At 42.7% G+C, this 17,862-nt stretch overlaps 1 protein-coding gene across 1 annotated transcript in view; it reads right to left on the bottom strand.

Moving 5' to 3' along the window:
• INSC (INSC spindle orientation adaptor protein) overlaps positions 1-17,862 on the bottom strand; it is a 120,026-nt gene that overhangs the window by 51,964 nt on the left and 50,200 nt on the right. Inside the window, exons 3-5 of the mRNA XM_019652533.1 lie at positions 13,008-13,353; positions 11,965-12,017; positions 10,689-10,812 (exon numbers count right to left, since the gene is read on the bottom strand). Coding sequence (XP_019508078.1) covers positions 10,689-10,812; positions 11,965-12,017; positions 13,008-13,353 — 523 coding nt within the window. The remainder of the gene's footprint in view (positions 1-10,688; positions 10,813-11,964; positions 12,018-13,007; positions 13,354-17,862) is intronic.

Below are 17,862 nucleotides of genomic sequence, written 5' to 3' on the forward strand. Positions count from 1 at the left end.
ATTCAACAAAAGGTAAAATTAATAATCAAGATTTGTCACTACAAATCTCTATAATGAACGTATTTCTTAGAATCCTTCCCCATCGTTACCGTAAGCAGTTACATAAGTGATACTAATGCTCCCATGAAAATGCAGATTTCATATATTGGGGTCCTGTACCTAAATGATAATTACCTAATGTTCCTGATTAGTGCTTGCACTTGAAGCAAATTAGCATTGCATTAAACAATTCAAACCCAGTGTCTCTTGCAATCACCTTCTACTATTAGACAATTTATGTCTAAGAATAATTTCTTTCAATGTCTGTATGCATATATACTGTAATTACGCCCCAGATATGTCTCAGTGAATTAGCTCTCTGACAATGAAAAGTGGTAAGCATCCTTTTCACAGGTATAAATTTGGAAAGATATGAGATCAAAGCCTCCTCTGAAATCGTCAAGGCCCTAAGTATCCTAAGATGTCAGAGCTGCAAGGGCGCATAGAAGTCTTGTCCAACCTTCATCATACAATTAAGGAAACTGAGACACAGAAATCTGACCAAGCTCACACAAGTGGTACCGGGTGGAACTGAACCTTAACCCTGTGAATCCAACTTCCTGTTTTCAAAGGTCAGTGGATTCATCTCCTTCAATGTTGGCAGGACCTCAGCTGGACTAGTGCAGATGAACGTATCAGGGCCAGGAAGCTCTCCAGCCTCATTAGCTTCCACCAGATTAGACAGTGATTGTCCATCCTGGCTTCTATTAGCATGGACAACACTCTGCCCTCTGGTGGCCAGGGCTCCTGCTGCAAGGGATGGAGTTGACTGAGAGCCTCAGCTGCTGCCCCTCTAGATCCAATATTATGTTCTTACCAAGGCCACACCTCCCCTGTGCTACTCCCAAGTGGGACTGAGCACAGTAGGGACACTAGTGCAGGCCCAGGACTGTGGGACAGGGCACTCCCCTAACTGGTGACTTTGACTTGAAAATTCTGTCTCTTTCTATACATTTCTTCCACCTTTCCTTTCTCAGTTAGCAGACCTGCTCCTGCTCCTCCTTGTTTTCTTTCGCAGGCATTTCTTATGGAATTTGATCTTGGTGGCAGCTTCAAACTAAGTCTCTAAAATCAATGTTTTTTTTCCAGGAAATCAATGAGGAATTGGAGAAGTTTCGAAAATGTGCTTCAACTCTATATCATAAGAAGAGTGTTGATAAGATGGAAACAAAATAAAGGAAAATAGACTGATTAGGTTGAATGACAGATATATTTTCTTAAAGATAGGCCATGCAGATACAAAACACAAAAATGAGATATGGAAAACCAGGAGAAAGGGATAAGAGAGGGTTAAGGAGATACATGCAATTTAACTGCTCTAAATAAGGTATTAGAAAAGGAGGATAGATTTTTAATTATTTCTCAATCAGAATGAATGACTGCAACCCAGTGAAATTTATCAAGAGAGGTAAACTCTCAAATTGCAGCCTGGAATTAGTTCCTCAGGGGGAGCCAGGAAAATATGGTAAAGCTTCTTCCTAAAGCTTCGGATAGAGAATCCATAGTTAGACATAGTCAGGGCAGCCCAGCTATGCAACAGGATTACGTAAATGTGGGTGGGCAGAGGTGACAGGGTGTGGTAGATTAAAGATGGTCACAAATTATTTGCTATTCCTCTCATAGAGAGGTGGGTTCTAATTTCCCTCCTTTTGAACCTGGGCTGTCGGATTGTCTCAGTGATCAATAGAAGCCTGCACTTAACAGAAGTGATGTTTTAAGATTAGGAAGAAACCTGGAAGCTGCCACTCAGGCCCCTTTGGAACATTCTTTTCAGAGTCCTGAACTACCATGTAGGAAGTTTGATAATTCTGAGACTACCATGCTGTAGAAGCCATGTGTAGATTCCCTGGTCAATGCTCAGCTGAGACCAGCTTTCCAGTCATCGCCTCCAAGGCCTCATACATATAATGAAGCTTTCTAAGACTCTCCAAACCATCTGCCAGCCGAATACCACCAAGTCACCTCTGTTGATGTCACGTGCAACAGAAGAATCACTACGCCAAGCCCTTCCCAAATTCTGGATCCTTAAGATTATGATATATAATAAAAATAATTGTTGCTAGGGTTGTTTGTTATGCATTGAGTTCTGAAACACAGGAAAAGACTACAGAAATCAGCAAGAAATATACAAAGGGTTACTAGATAAATTTCCAGGTGAAATGTTTTGAAATTGTGTATATAGCATTGCCCATGTCCTAAGAGAGCATATTAGAGAAATGAATGAATTAGGACGCTAAGAAAAGGCACAGAAAGATTGGGCATACTCGAGAGGATGTAGATGAAAGGATATCTAACTCCAGGCATGGGTTAGCTATTTGGTGTGATGGGAGAATATCTCCTGGGCAGGAATATATCCAATTTAGAAAGGCAAATGCGGATGAGATCTCTTAGAACTAGACTCTGGGGCAGGCCCAGACCTTAAGTGATTTCATTTCTCTCAATAAGGCAAATCCCCAAATCTAGAAGAATTTTTTGCAGAAACCAAAGAATGTGCCAGGAAAGAAAGAGAAGTCAAAGTGGGAAAGACGATCAGATCCAGCAACTAGTGTTTGTTCTATAAGTTAGCGAAGAAAAGAAACCCACATGAGATGCAGGGTAAACTGTTACAAATTCACTGGCGTCTCCCTGAAAGGAATAGGGGAAAGAGGGTGCTGGTGGCAGAGTTCATTGCTGCGAAACAATGATTTAGCAGAAAGAAATGCTACTCAAGGTTAAAATATTCAAAAGATAAGGAAACACAGTGTTCTAAGAAGCACATGACAAAGGGACCTGTCCTCGCTTAGCCCATAAGGGGTCAGACTTCAGGAGTATTACAAGGAAAACCTCCCTACAAGACTCGGGTCTCAAGGCCTAAGAAATTCTCTAGCAAGGGGAAAAAGACAATAGCCATCATGACCTGAAACTAGAGTGCCTGTGTATTCTATTTCAATTTCTTTTTTCTCATTCAGTCCTAAAAGAATTTTTTAAAATATATGACCCCTTGTGCATTTTTAATTTGACAGGTAAAATTTTTCATCAGAAGATTAAGAAACAAAGTTGGAAAAGATGTAATGTCCAGCACATTGTAAATATTGACATAAAATATAACCAGTGCATCACTCTTTCAGATGTATTCAATGAAGTCTAAATACCAAAACAACTTGATGTCATCATCAGCCATTTAAAAATACTTAAATAGTCTCCTTAACACTGGAACACTTCCCATCTTTTCTTTCCATCCTTACCTTTATATTCCCATTCCACTTACATTTATATTCCCATTCCCATTCTCCCTCAGAATTTTATCCTAATGCAACACTTTGAAGTTTGAAAGTGTTTTATCGACCACGCTTATCATACTTAGCATTGAAATTTGAAGTTTTATCTTATTTCCTCTGACTATAAGGCTCTAAGTGTTTAAAAATAATCTCTCTTCTTGGTTGAGTTATCATAACAATTATTATCAGTACAATTGGTCAAAACAACACAGATTGTAAGTTCAATAAATAATAAAAAAATGTTGTTATAAGTAGATCTCTTAATGAGATGCATAAGGCTTTTTATTCTTTTAAGGCTTTCTAATTCATCCACATATTCATGATTGACTATTGACTTAATGCTATATTTTTAGGTGTAAATCCTGAAAAATCTTGTTCCCATAAATCTATAGAGAGGAATGGGAGTTACACAGCCAACTTGTATAGCCAACTTGTTCAACCCTTTGAGTACACTCTGAGTTATGTAATCACATAACGTTCTATCATCAAAAACTATTTTTAATGATCTGCCAGCTGATAACTCCTCTAAATTGGTCCTCTTCTACATTGGTAAAAGCAAAAAAAATGGAAACTATTTGACTTTCAAAAGCATTTGTTACCCAATCATTAAAGTCATTCATTCACTATCTCCATGTCTGGGAAGAATTCCAAAAGTACTTTACCAACGCTTATCAAATAACTATTAATTATACCCACTACTCTTTATGTAGAGCACCTTGGGTTATCCAAATTATTCAGAGAGAATTCGGAAAAATCAAAATATTATTAATTTCATTGCCAATGCTATTTTTAAATAAAAAATTTTTGTGTGATTCAAATATATTTTACCAAAACCTTTAAGCTATAGTTTTTGCTATTTAATTTGTGGAAAATACCCACCCTCTGAACTAATTGGCAAGGACAATTCTTTTAGTCAAGCCAATCAGCCAAGTCAATGTAACTTTCTGTCAATAAAGACCTGACTTCAATTTTAATTAAAAAATGTTTTGATATGTGTTTCAAGAAATGCTAGAAAACACTGATAAATAATTAATGGAAATCATCCTCTAAGGGAAAATGCTAAAACTGTCAATACTAAAATAATGTAGACCTAAAGTAAAATTTGATTTATTTGTAAATGCTATAAAGCCAAGATAAAACAATTTACTGAATTTTTAATAATGCAAAATAATATGTAGCTAACATTGTAAATTAATTGTAAATCTAGAAATATGACGAAAAGGCACTGTATTCCTTCAGTAAATAGGTACGTATGTATGTATTGAAATTTGGTGTTCATTTTAGGAAATAATTAAATAATATCTGAGAATAAAAAAATCAGAAATCATTCGATTATATTTAGTAGCTCTCATAATTAAACTTCCCCATGTATTTAAAAAAGGAAAAAGGTATTTACTGCTTAAATCTAATTAGTCCAGCTGCTAGCAATTAATTTTATCTTTTGTTAACAGGAAGTACAAATTACTGTAAATATTTCATAAAATGTTTTGACAAAATAGGCTTTAACTGCTTTCTTAAATAATGTGCACCAAATCTGAAAAATATCATGTAAAACTTGTATCCAATATATGTTGAAAAATGTGGTCATTCTCAAAATTATTTCAGTTACATTTAAAAGGGTTAGTATCCCTATGACTTTTTTGTAACTATTAATTTGTACTTCTTAATCTCTTCACCTTTTTTGCCTTGTCCCCCAACCCCCTCCCATCTATCACCCCAATAAATCTAGTACCCATCTGACACCATACATAGTTATTACAATATTATTGACTGTAGTCCTTATGCTATACCCTACATCCCCTGACTACTTTGCAACAACCAATTTGTACATATTAATTCTTCCCCCTTGTTTTCACCCGCTCTTCTAAACCCCCTTTCATCTGGCAACCACCAAAATGCTCTCAGTATCTATAGGGAATATAGTCAATAATATGGCAATAACTATGAATAGTGCCAGGTGGGTACTAGACTAGTCAGGGGGGTCACTGCTTAAATTATGTAAATGTCTAACCACTATGCTGTACATGTAAAATTAGTATAAAATAACATTGAATGTCAACTGTAATTAAAAAAATTAAAAAGGGGGGGGAGGGAACTGAAGGGAATAAGAGGTTTAAATTTTCAGGTATAAAACAAATAAGTCATGGGGATGTAATGTACAGCATGGACAATATAATGAATAATTTTGTGACAGCACAGTACAGTGTCAAATGGTCGCTGGACTTATTATCATGGCGATCACTTCTTTAGGTCTATAAATGTTGAATAACTATGGTGCACACCTGAGACTAAAATAAATTTGTATGTGAGTTGTATTTTAAGAAAAATCTTTTAAAAATGAAAATAAAATAAAGTAAAAGAGTCAGTTTCATTAACGTTCAGAGTTTTTGGCTCTTCAAAGATACTTTTCTTTACGGCTAATGACATAGAGTTGAATATGAAATATATCTGAAAGAAATTGCTTGCATTAAATTTTGTGACCCCAAAAAGCCAGTTTTAGGGTTCAATGTGTCTTCCCAGTGCTCTGATAAGACATTATTTAAAAAGAATGTCCCTTAAGAGCCATGAATGATTTGAGAATAAATGGTGACGGGAGGGATAAGATAAACTGGAAACTTTTATAACCACCCCTCCAACACACACACACACACACACACACACACACACACACACACACAACCATAAACCTGAATTCAGAAAATCCCCACACTGTGCAAAATACACAATTTCTAGTGCTTTTCTCCACAGAAATATGTGTAAAACAATTCATGGCGGCCTAAGGGTTTATGGCTCATGAATGAAGGGTTCTCCTCTGCATGGTCTCCCCACTCTCTTTTGCACAGCCAGGCAATGCACTGTAAGATTTGGGATGAGTGACAAGTATGCCTTTCTTTTGAAAAGTAATAGAAGGGCTATTAAAAACTCTGTAATATTGGGATGATCATGTTAGGGGGAAAAAAAATGAAAATTGAAGACCTGGAAATTAGCCTCCTTAAAACTACACGCACTTCTGCTTCGGGAACCTGGACAAGGCAGTGCATTTGAAGTGGTTTGAAGACCACTGGCCTAAGTCACTTCAGGGAGCCCAGATCAGAGCAGCCTGGGATGGCAGAAACACAGCATTCAGAGGGGAGCTAGAAATTAAGAAATGTTGACAATGCTGAATGGGGCAGAATACAAATCAAGCAAGTCCTTGTGAAGGACTTACAAATACCTAACTTTGCAGGAAGATGAAAACTATCAAATGCCCTCTATGAGAAAGGAGGCATTTTTCTCCCATATATGGTAAACATTATACAATTAACCTATGTTGGATGCTTTCCCCCAGTGAATGTATATTCATAAATCCTTGTGAACTATGGACAACTGAAATAAACTGACGGACCTGCTGCCGCAGCTGCCACCACCCTATTTCTCCCAGCTACACATGAGCATCTGTAAGGCCCTTACCAACAAGGATGGAGTCTGGGGACAAGATGTTGCCTGGAGGCCCTGAATTATTCCTAAGATAAAGGGAGTCCATTTGTTGTTGTTGTTGTTTTGTTTTTCTTTCACTTTATTTTCTCCCAGGCAACTTTAAAATGAGATAGGAGACTATATTAAAATTTTGGACATCTTTATAGTTCTCATCTGGCAAGTATGTTTGGATTATCTTTGTGTTGCCATTTAATCACACTGCAGCCTCCAGTTACCTATATTGGACAGCACAGCTGAGCAAAATCTGAGAGTGGGAAATAAATCAGGAAAGCAAATTTTGAGCTTTAGTTACAAAGCGTCCTTAGAATTAATTTAATGAACGTAATATAATGAGTCATTTCCGAGCCTGCTGGGAGCAAAGACTAAATTGCCCACTGTGATTCCAGAAGGATCCACGAAGGAGTAGGAGTTGTTATTTGGGGAAATGACTTACTTCCTGAAGGTGGGAAAAGATCGCCCCACAGGCAGCCGACCTCTTCCTCCAAGGGGCCTCACCACACTCCTGCCTCACCAGAGCCTAATGCATAAGGGCCAATGAGCTAATAGGACAAAACCTGTGAATTACTAAGGGGTAACACTTGGTCTCCGCTCCTTCTGTTCTCCTAGGTAGGGTTGTCAGCAACACCACCTCTGCTGGCTTCACTCCCTACCCCTCCATGTCACCTCGCTGAGAAGGCAGGGATGAGTTAGTGAGTTTGGAAGAAGGAACTGAGTATGTTCAGCTGGGTGCCGGCCCCTCTCCTGTTAGGAAGCGTCCCTCTGGTCTGAACTTTGTCACAGGATAGGTGCTTGTCCCTCAGGTGAAACTGGAGGCTGTTTATCTCTGCCTGGGACAGGGAGGGGACATTCAGCTGCGAGATAAAGTTTTAACAAGCTCATTTAGCCACAGAGCTGAAAATACATTCTTGAATCAGTTTTATTAGCAAAAAGGTGCTGTCTTAAACTAAAATAAAAATTGATGGATGGACTGAAAGGATGAATGAATTTAACATCTAGCCACCTGAAGCTGAGTCAAGGATTCAGAGGTGGAGGCGAGCATCAATTTATTCAGTGGAGATTCCCCTACAAGTCGTCTTCAAGTAAATCAGTTTTTATAAGTCACCTTCTCCTTTTACCTCCCAAATGGCTAATCCTTTCTTCCCAGCTAGACTAATTATCAATGCCCATTAATTTTCCTTAGCTGGCTCCTAACATTTATGTTTTAAATGTTTCCATACCCACCAAGGAGTTAAATTATCTTAATAGACAATTAAGTGATTAGGAGTTCTTTTAGCAAAGCTTATTGTTGGTTTCTAGTGAATAAAGCAGTTGACACAATCAGAAGAGTGCCACCAATGACTTATGTGTTGTCTCATTTAATCCTCACAACAGCCCACTGTAGAGGTGAGGAAACAGAGGGCCAGGGAAATTAAGTAGCTTGCCCAAGTCTGCATATTCAGTAAGTAGCACCGTCAGGGTTTGAACCCTGATAAGCCTCCAATTCCATGCTCAGTCCACGACCCTACAATGCCCACATTCCTAGAACTACATACTATCAAGACTGGAAGAACCTTTGCAAGTCACTCAGTCCATCTACGGCTGATGTCCTCCCAGACATGGCCTGCCTATCACAGTGATGGGGAGTTCCTAAGCCGGCCCCTTCCATTGTGGGGCAGCCCTGCTGCTCCCCAAACTCCTTTTTACATGGAATGTCCTTAGACTCGCTCCACTGGCCCAAGGTCTTTCTTTTCTTTGAGGTCCCAAAGCACAGAACTTTGGAGGTAGCAGAGAGTCCATTCTTCGAGTAAATGCCTCCTGCTCCTCCACCCCAATCCCCACAAACCTTCACCTTCAGCCCTTCCTCATCCTCCTAGGACCCGCCTCTGAGCACAATCATTGCCAATAACATATCTGAGTTCTGGAACTAGACATGACATTTCAGAATGGAGCAGACCAGTGCAGAGTAGTGATAGATTATCACCGCCCTTGTTGTAAGCACCGTTCCACCACGTATTATTTGGGGGTGGGGGGTGGGGGGAGGGGATGAGGAGTGGGGGAGTGGGAAGAGCACTGCTTCTCTGCTCAAAAGCCTACATGCCTCCCTAATGGAAAAAAAAACAAAAGTTTCCCAAATTGCATTTTCTGAAACACGAGCATCCCAGAATAAGTGAATGGGTGTTCTTTAAAAATATAACAGATCTGTGACTACGTAAGTCTGGAATATACTGCTCAATATTTGTTCATTAGTATAAATCTTTATTGAGTGCCTACTGTATGCCAGGTACTGTTCTAGTCACTAGATATATATCCATGAAAAATAAAAACACCCCCAAATCCCTGTTTATGGAAGCTACAGTTCAGAAACTACAGTGCAAGAAATACTATAAATATGCGAAGACCTTTTAGAAGAAATTAGATACATAGTCCAGAAGGCCAAGTAGGCTCTTGGCAGCCCAGGAAGCTTTTCCCAGGGTTCTGTGACCTAGAGCATCAAAAAGACACCCTGTGTCCCCTCCCGCCCCCCTCAGGTAAAAGAGCTGACGGCTACTTCCAAATCCAGCTGGCTTCTCTTAGCAACCCAACACAACTCTTCTATTTCGGCCCTTTTCATTGCCTAGCACTTCCAGGCAAGAGAGCACAAAAATGGCATAAAAACCCTCGGCAGGGACCTGCTCCTCTGCTCAAAAACTCTTTCCAGGCCCCACTCCTCCCCACCGCTAACTTCCATATCCTCGCTCATCACTCTCTTGACTTCTTCACCCATTTTTGGTCCCCGTGTTCCAGTGAGTCCCTCTGGGGCCTGATGGTTCAGTCTGGGACACTGGCCCCAGCTTGAAGCACACCCCCTGCCGCTACATGGAACTGTCAGCATCGACACATCAGCGCTAAGTGCTGGCACCAGCACCCCAGCCCTGGCCTCTCCTTTTCCTTGTCTCAGACTCTTAAAACAGAGAATGGATCTGGGTTGGGCGGGTGAGAAGGCACCATCCCACAGGTGAACCAGGTCAGAAAGGCCTGTGCCTGTGCGAAAGGAGCCGGACACACAGGAAAGGGAGAAAGCAAAGCCTGGCCTCCGTCCGTAGAGACGCTGAGTTTGGAGAAAAGCCAAAATGCAAAAGGGATTTGTTATTTGTGGAAGGCTTTTATTTGGTGGTGGGAAAAGAATGGCAAATATGTAACACAATATTTCTGTAACTATAAATAACATGTAAATACCTTTCATAATGGAAACCTTATGGAATCTGCTTTTCTGGGAGGCTTTTAAAATAGGAAAAGGCAAGAGAGAGAAATAACATGTATTTGTCCCGTGCTTTGTGCTAAGCACTTTCCATATGTTGTTTGCTTAGTCCTCTCACTCTCCTTCTGGGGAAGGTTTGCACTTTATAGACGAAGGAAATGAGGCTAAGAGGTTGAGGAACTTGACCAAGGTCCATGGTGAACCACAGTTTGAAAGTAGGTCTTCCAGAACCATGCTCTTTCTGGCATCCAGCAGGAGCCTGCCTAGGGGCAAGGGCTGGATTATAAACGTTTCTAGATTCTTCTCTATGGCTAGGATTTCAGAATCAGCTTGTTTCTGGCAGATGCCTATGACTTTCGGGATGATAAAACTCCAGTGTGTGCACTATGGCAGTAACTCAATAAAGAAGCGGGGACAATCCCGACAGTGCCATTGAGAGATGCCAGGCTCCGCCACTGCCTTGCTGTGTGACCTTGTGTGACCTCTTTGGGCTCCAGTTTTCACATCTGGAAAATGCAGAGCTGGGCTAACCGCTCGGGAAGCCTCTGCTCAGCTCTGACAGTCCTGTGTCTCAGGTACTGGAGTTCACTCGAGGTGTCTGAGGAGGGTGTCCCCCAAGAAAGGCCACTTCAGAGCTTCCACCAGCCTGGCCCAGTTCTCCTGCCCATGCCCCTCTCCGCAGCCCAGCCTGCACTCACCTGCACCTCCCGAGTCAGGGCCAGCTCCAGCAGCTGGCCAAAGTGCTGGCCCAGTGTGCTCAGCGTCTCACTCACACAGGCCTTCATTGACTTCAGGACGTGCTCATTCTCAACCTGGAGGCACCTGGGGAAAAGACACGATAGGGTGGGCCGCTGGGCGGGGCAGGTGATCAGCCCAGAGCACAGCAGGGGCCACGTCATCGGGGCCTGCTGCCGGCCATGTGGTGCTGCAGGTGGCCTGGGGAGAAGACATCAGCTCCCAGGGAGTCAGAGAGGGAGGATACCATAGCTCGCTCATCGTTGGCCTCCTTGTGTTCAGATAAGCACTGGCCTGAGGTGGGAGCTAACAGTTCACGTCACCAGGAAGAAAGGCCATTAGAAAGCACCCAAATCCTACCTCTGGGCTTCTCCCTGGGAGAATCTGCCTTCATCGCAGTGGGGTGTCTGGGAAGGGGGGGAAAGGAGCAGCAGAGAACGGGGCTGGAGTGCCAGGTGCTCACTCTAAAGGTGTATGACAGTACCCTTAAAGGAATGGCTGCCTACAGTGTTCAGAAAAGATCTTTGAGGGTGTTCTCCTCAGACAGGAAAAACAGCTGGGGATCAGGCTCCAATGTACTCCTATGGCCTGAGAATGTTCCACACTGGAAACCCAAGACCCCATGGGGACCCTAAGGGACGCCAAGCTCCACATTTTTCTTCCAGGACATGGGGACTGGAAAGAGTGAGGGAGAGTGTCAACATATAACTGGGAGTGTGTACATGCGAGGTTGAGTGTGTGTATGGGTCTGAGTGTAAATGATGTATGTGTATGTGTGTGAGATACAGAGAAGAAGGTGTGAGTGTATTTCTGTGACTGCGTGAGTGCGTGTCGATAAAGCTGCGTCTGAGCAAGTGAGTGTCTTTGAAATCCTTGTCTATGTGTATGTGAGTATAAAGGTGTGAGTGTCAGCTTTCACTGTGCCTTGGCTTTGGGAATCAGGGGGCTTCCCAAAGCTGTGAGAAACCTTTTCCTTGTTACCAACTCTCAAGAATCCTTTCTTCCTATGCCCAGGCCTCTCCTCTGCCTCTTACATTCTCCCTAGGGCCTGAAAATGGGACAGAAAAGCCCAAGGGAGTCTTTCAAGGCTGCTGATAAAAGTCAGCAAAAGAAAACTCCCAGAATACCTCCAGCACCCCCCCACTCCCAATTTCCCTCCGAGAGAGGATGCCAGTGCCTTCCCCGGCCTGAGGACTGGCTGGCAGACCCTGTCCAGATTTACCCATCATCCAGCTTTACCTCTCCGTGACTGCTGAGAGCTCTGAGCATTTCTCCATTAGCAGCTTCTCAACCTGTAGAAAAATAGAACAATTTTCTTCAATTCAATAAGCATCGGTCGAGGCCCAGTTGCTGCACTAGGCCCTCTCAGACATAAAGACAAAGAATCTAATCGTCTGATTTGGGAATCAGGCACATAAACTATAACAGTGTGATGTGTGTGGCAAAAGAAATCATTACCGGCTGCTTTGGGAGCTCAAAAACAAGGAAAACTGAGCAGCTAGTTATGCCGGGGAATCTGGGAAGGTTCAGAAAGGAAGGGGCATTTTGAACTGGGCTTCAAAGCACAAATAGAAGTTTACTGTCTGTGAAGTGGAGCAAGGAAAAGTGTGAAGCACTGAGGTGGAAAGTAAATGCCAAAGGAAAGAAATGCTAAGGGGGATTTTCAGTGGTTCACTTAGGCTTGGAGAAGATTCAAAGTCATGGGCTTTGGAATCAAGAAGGCTTAAGTTGAATGACGCTGACACCATTTACTGTATAACTTTGGGCAAGTTACTTAAGCTCTCTAAGTTTCTGTTTCCTCATCTACAAAGTAAGGACAATAGTACTACATAATATTTTAAGTCAATTGTTTTTAATGTTTTACATATAATAACAGTCCTCACTGTTATTTATCTATAAGATAAATACCATTATTATAATCAGAATGATGAAACTGGGGCACAGAGAAGTTGAGTAACTGGCCAAGGTCACACATCAGAGCAAACATTTGAACCTAGGCAGTCTGGCATGAAAGTGGGTATACTTAACCATTGCCCAGTCTCTCATAGTGGTTATGTCTGCTTCAGAGGTTGTGCAGGTTAAACGAGATGTGCTTAAAAAGGCCTAGCACAATCCCTAGCAGAATACGTACTATTTAAAGGTCCTTACTGTCCTCTTTGCTTTATTGGAAGAGGAAGGTCCCGGGGGCAGGAAGAGTTCAAATGCCACACAATTCAGACCCACTCTTCTAGAAGTCATCGTCATTCCAAGTGCCCACCGACACCCATCCCAGGATAACTGACCTGGCCCATCTCTTGTGAGGAGCTCCTGCTGACAGCAGTGTACTCGCTGACCATGGAGCGGGCGTGGCAAGTCAGACGTACGCTCATGCTATGGACGCGTGCCCAGCGGTCCTGGGCCAGCTTCTGCCCAATCCTGCGCAGCTCGGTGCTGATGACCCAGCCCCGCTTGAGCAGCAGCTGCAAGGGGTCTCCAGGGCCAGGGCCACCAGCCAGGATGAGGTCACCTTGGGCATCCTCCTCCAGGCTGATGGGCTTCGCCTGCAGGACACACATGCACTCGCACTCCGTCATTAGCTTCAGGTCCTCCATCCAGCGCTGCACTGAGTCCACCTGCATCAGGTGCAGCCTGTAGCCAGGGAACAGTGCCATGAAGGCTATCAACACTCCTCAATTGCCCAAGGTTTCAATTGCAAGCCACCTGATGTTAACTGAACACCTACTATAGGCTCATCCCTGTTTCTTGCATTTACTTACCTTAATCCTCTTATTTCTCCTTATGTTCTTCTTTCAAATAGTAAGACTGAGGCACAAAAGTTTTGGGGGCAGATGTCCAGACAAAAAGCAGGCAATAAGTCTGCAGAGTAGCATATGATCTTTATAATAAGAGGAAACTGGAAACAATGTATATATCAAATATTAGTTACGTTAAGTAAGCTACGGTACAGCTACTTGGCTATATAGTGTGCACTTCTTTAAAGTACTGCTTTCCAAAAGTTTATAGCAAAGAAAAATGTGTGCATTAATAAAGTGGGAAAAGCAGTATACAGAAATGTAAACAGAATTGTTACAATTATGTTAAAAAGCTATGTCTGGAAAAAAATATTTAAAGGACAGATTAAATTGCTCATGGTTCTTGTATGGGCAGTGAAACTAAAGGCTTTTTTTTACAATTTTTTCAACTTTTTCCTAATTTCCAAATTTCCTATCGTGAGCATGTATATTACTTTTGTAATGGAACAAAATTAACTATTTAGTCCAACAGCATAAGAATATAAATGAGATCCCAAGATCTTTATCAAATACAATTCACTCTAAAATCCATTTAGTCAAATAAAGTTCAGTGATAGCATCATTAATGAAGCATTGAACATTTGTTGAGTGCCTCATATTTAATATCACATAAATGCCAGGCACTGCAGGAAAAGCGGAGAGGAACATGCCAAGCCTCCACGCTCATGGAGCTACTGATCTGCCTGAAGAATCAAGAGCAAGCAGCGACAAGCTTCCAAATGACAGATTTCAACATCATTTGAAGATTACGACAGAAGCAATGCACAGTTAAACACTAAGGCTGGGCTCGAGTCCCTGTGTCTTTGGCTTGCAACAGTCCTGTACGTAGTATTTCTGTCACTAACCTTGCCTGCCTCAAGCCATTCTCCACCTGGACCGATCACTCACTCATTCTACAGATATGTACTTGGTGCCTACTGTGTGCCAAGTACTGTTCTAAGCCCTGGGCTGTAACAGCAAACAAGTAGATAAAAATCATTTCCCTGGCGAAGGTTACATTCAAATGATGTGACAGTCGACTTTCAAACTAATTTTCAAAATAAGTAAGCAATGCATGTAGTATGTTGGAGGTGGCAAATGCTATGAAGAGCAAGAGAAAAAGAAAGAAGGATAGAGAGTGCTGAGAGTGGAAGGGGGAGTAGGCATAGCAATTTATTTTATTTGTTTTATTAGTTTCTGGTGTACAAAACAATGTAATAGTTAGACATTTACACCCCTCACAATGTGATAACCGGCCCTCCCCAATCTACTACACTTCTGACATTGTATATAGCTGTTACAATACAACTGACTATATTCCCTGTGCTGTACTTTACATCCCATGACTATATACATTTAATTAGAGTTGACATTCAATATTATTCAGCTTCAGCTTCAGGTGTACAGAGCAGTGGTCAGGCATCTACACCGTCTACGGAGTGATCCCCCTGATAAGCCCAGTGCCCATCTAGCAATTTAAAAATGAGTGGATCAGAGAAGGCTCACTGAGAAAGGGACATTTGAGCCAAGACTTGAAGGACTTGAGAGAGCAAGCCATGTGGATATCTGGGGGAAAGTTGTTTGAGGGAGTGAAAGCAGCAAGTGCAAAGGCTCTGGGGCATAAGTGTCCTTGAGATGTGTGAGGAAAAGCAAGGATCCCAGAGTCAGCCAGGCAGGGAGAGGGATGGAGGACATGAGGTGAGAGCAGTGGCGGGTGGGGGGTGGGGGCAGACCCTGTGAGGCTGTGTGTGTAGCACAAGGTGAGGACTTGGTTTTTATTGAGTCAGGACAGCACACAAAGGGCACTGAGGCCAGCTGGGTGAGGCAACTGTATCAGGTAAAACTGAAATTATAAAGGCATGCTCAGTTATCATGGTTAAGGTCATGTCTTCATATTTACTGTTATTTAACAAGAAGGAGCAGGACTTTCTGAACAATGCAACTGTTTGACTGTTGGGCTCTTAAATGTAACTTTTAACCACAAAGCTTATAATGTTTAACCAGGGATATTGTTCATGTGGTGTCTTACAGCAAATTGCCTTTTAAATTGTTAAAAATAAGAACACACCAATGACCATCCTCCCTCTCCCTTCATGAAAATATGTATATATGAGAGAGAGAGAGAGAGAGAGTCACCTGAAATTACAGCACCCTGCTGCCCAGTCTATCTTTATGAACTCATATTTAACTTTACATAAGTAGGGTTGTATCATATGTACTCTTTGATTGTAGACAGTTTCTGCTGTTCTGCATCTCATTATCACTCTCTCAATCCTTCATTTGATGGCATAGACCCTCAGGAGTAGAACTACAATTCAGTAGCTATTGCCATATTGGCTCCCCAAAGCAGCAGTACTCCCCATTCTCCCCAAAAAACAAAAAACATATATATATATATATATATATATATAGAGAGAGAGAGAGAGAGAGATTATAGATATAGATATAGATATATTTACTCCCCTGTGAGAGTCCTCAGTGTCCCCTGCACCATTGTCCCCTGCATAAGTCAAAATTCCTGAGGCTTGGATGAGGGGGCTTCTAAAATCTGGCCCAGGCTCTCCCTTTTCCATCTCCCCCCAACTCTTAGCACCCTTACCATAAATACTCACTACACTCCAGGCACACTCAACCTCCCTATTTCCCAAATATACTACTGTCTTCTACAATCCCCTAGCCTTACGCAGACAGTTCTCTTAGCTGAGGATCTCCTTTCTTTCTTCTCTACGTGGCAAGCTCCTACTCACTCTGCCAGACCTGGCTCTAATGTTACTTTCTCTGAAAAGCCTCAGCCAGAGCTCCCCAGCTGCTCCCCAGGGCCCCCATACCCCTTTGTGCATCCTCCTTCGGGGCACTAATAACATTCTATTGTAGTTGGTGTGTTTGCTTGAACTCTCCAAGTCCTGTGAGGGACAGTCCCTCATATCTGGTTTATTGCCAGTGCCCGACATGTACCAGCTACTCAGTAAATGTACACCAATGAATGAGCGGCGGGTGTTTAATGCTGTACCCCTGCAGAAGACCTCAGAGGCCTCCACGGCTCAGGCTACCCAGAGAAAGCCCCAAGATGAACGCAATTGCAAAGGGGACATAGAAGATGGGAAAACATATGATCATCATGTTCTAGAGATAGAGAACTGGGAAGCAAACTGATCTGGGGGCTTTTAATAGGCAACAAATGAACCAGTCACTCACTCACTGACTCATGCAGTCCACAAACACTTTGCAGTGGACATCTGTTGCTTTTGGCTTCCGAGCCTCCTCCTTCTTCTGTCAATAGCAAAGACAAGTTACATTTAGCTGCCTCCTGGTGTGGCAACCTGGGCTCCAGCTTCTCCACTCTCTTTGGGAAAGGTCTCGCCTCCCAAACATAGACGTGATCCCCCACTGGTATCTGTGCTGTGAAAATGCCCCCAGCCAGAGCTGGCAGTTGATCCACGGGTGGGCTCCCAAACCAAGCTGCACTAATTCAATTCCCTCTCCCCAAACTGTGAAACTTAGAACCGAGAGTTCCCGAGACTGGCGTTCCATCATGAGCATGATGGTAGCTTCAATTAGGGACTGGAGAAGAAGTCCAAGGGTTACTTTCTATTGCATGTAATGAAAAGAACCTTTTCTAAAACACAAGCACACAAATAACGGAGCAGAGTTCAGTCAGTGCCCTCCCTTGGAGAAAAGGTTTTCTGGGAATTCAAAGAAGGGAGCTGTCCCCACCAGTTGGAGATCAAGGGAAGGTGCTTGGAGAAGGTAGCTTCAGAGCTAGGTAGGGTTTGGGCACATGAAGACAGTGGGAGCATATTCCAAAGTGGGGCAGACCATGGGACATTGAGTAGGTCAGATGGGCTGGAGTCTTACATTCTGGAAAAGAGAGAGAGCAGTGAGAGAGGAAGCAGGAAAGATGATTCAGGACCCTGATCTTGAGAAGATCTGAATGCCAGAGTCGGGGTTGGGCATTTACACTGAAAGCTCTGAGACGCTATCAAAGGGTGACAGGGTAGGGTGACAGAGGTGAAGGCTGGTGGGGTTGAAAGACTACTAGATCACAGCACCTGGCACAAGGGAACCCCGTGGTGCTGGGCTGGGTTTTCAGCATGTCTCCCTGTGGAAGAGCTCAGGGACCTTCAGGCAGGAGAGACTCACACCCCCTTACTTCTGACCTGGATGGGAAAGAACCATGAATGTGTCAGGAAAGGAGAAAAGGGGAGTCGGAGCCACCAGAGGCCTGACTCAATCCAGAACTCACATTTCTGTCACTCCCTCCACCCCCAACTTGCATGGAGGCATACTCAGTTCTCACTCTTTAAGATCGTTAAAAATTAGAAAGAAAATGGGATTTCAGGTACTGCATTAATTAAAATAATAATTG

Source organism: Hipposideros armiger, unplaced genomic scaffold, assembly GCF_001890085.2.
Source record: "Hipposideros armiger isolate ML-2016 unplaced genomic scaffold, ASM189008v1 scaffold_181, whole genome shotgun sequence".
Lineage (NCBI taxonomy): Eukaryota > Metazoa > Chordata > Mammalia > Chiroptera > Hipposideridae > Hipposideros > Hipposideros armiger.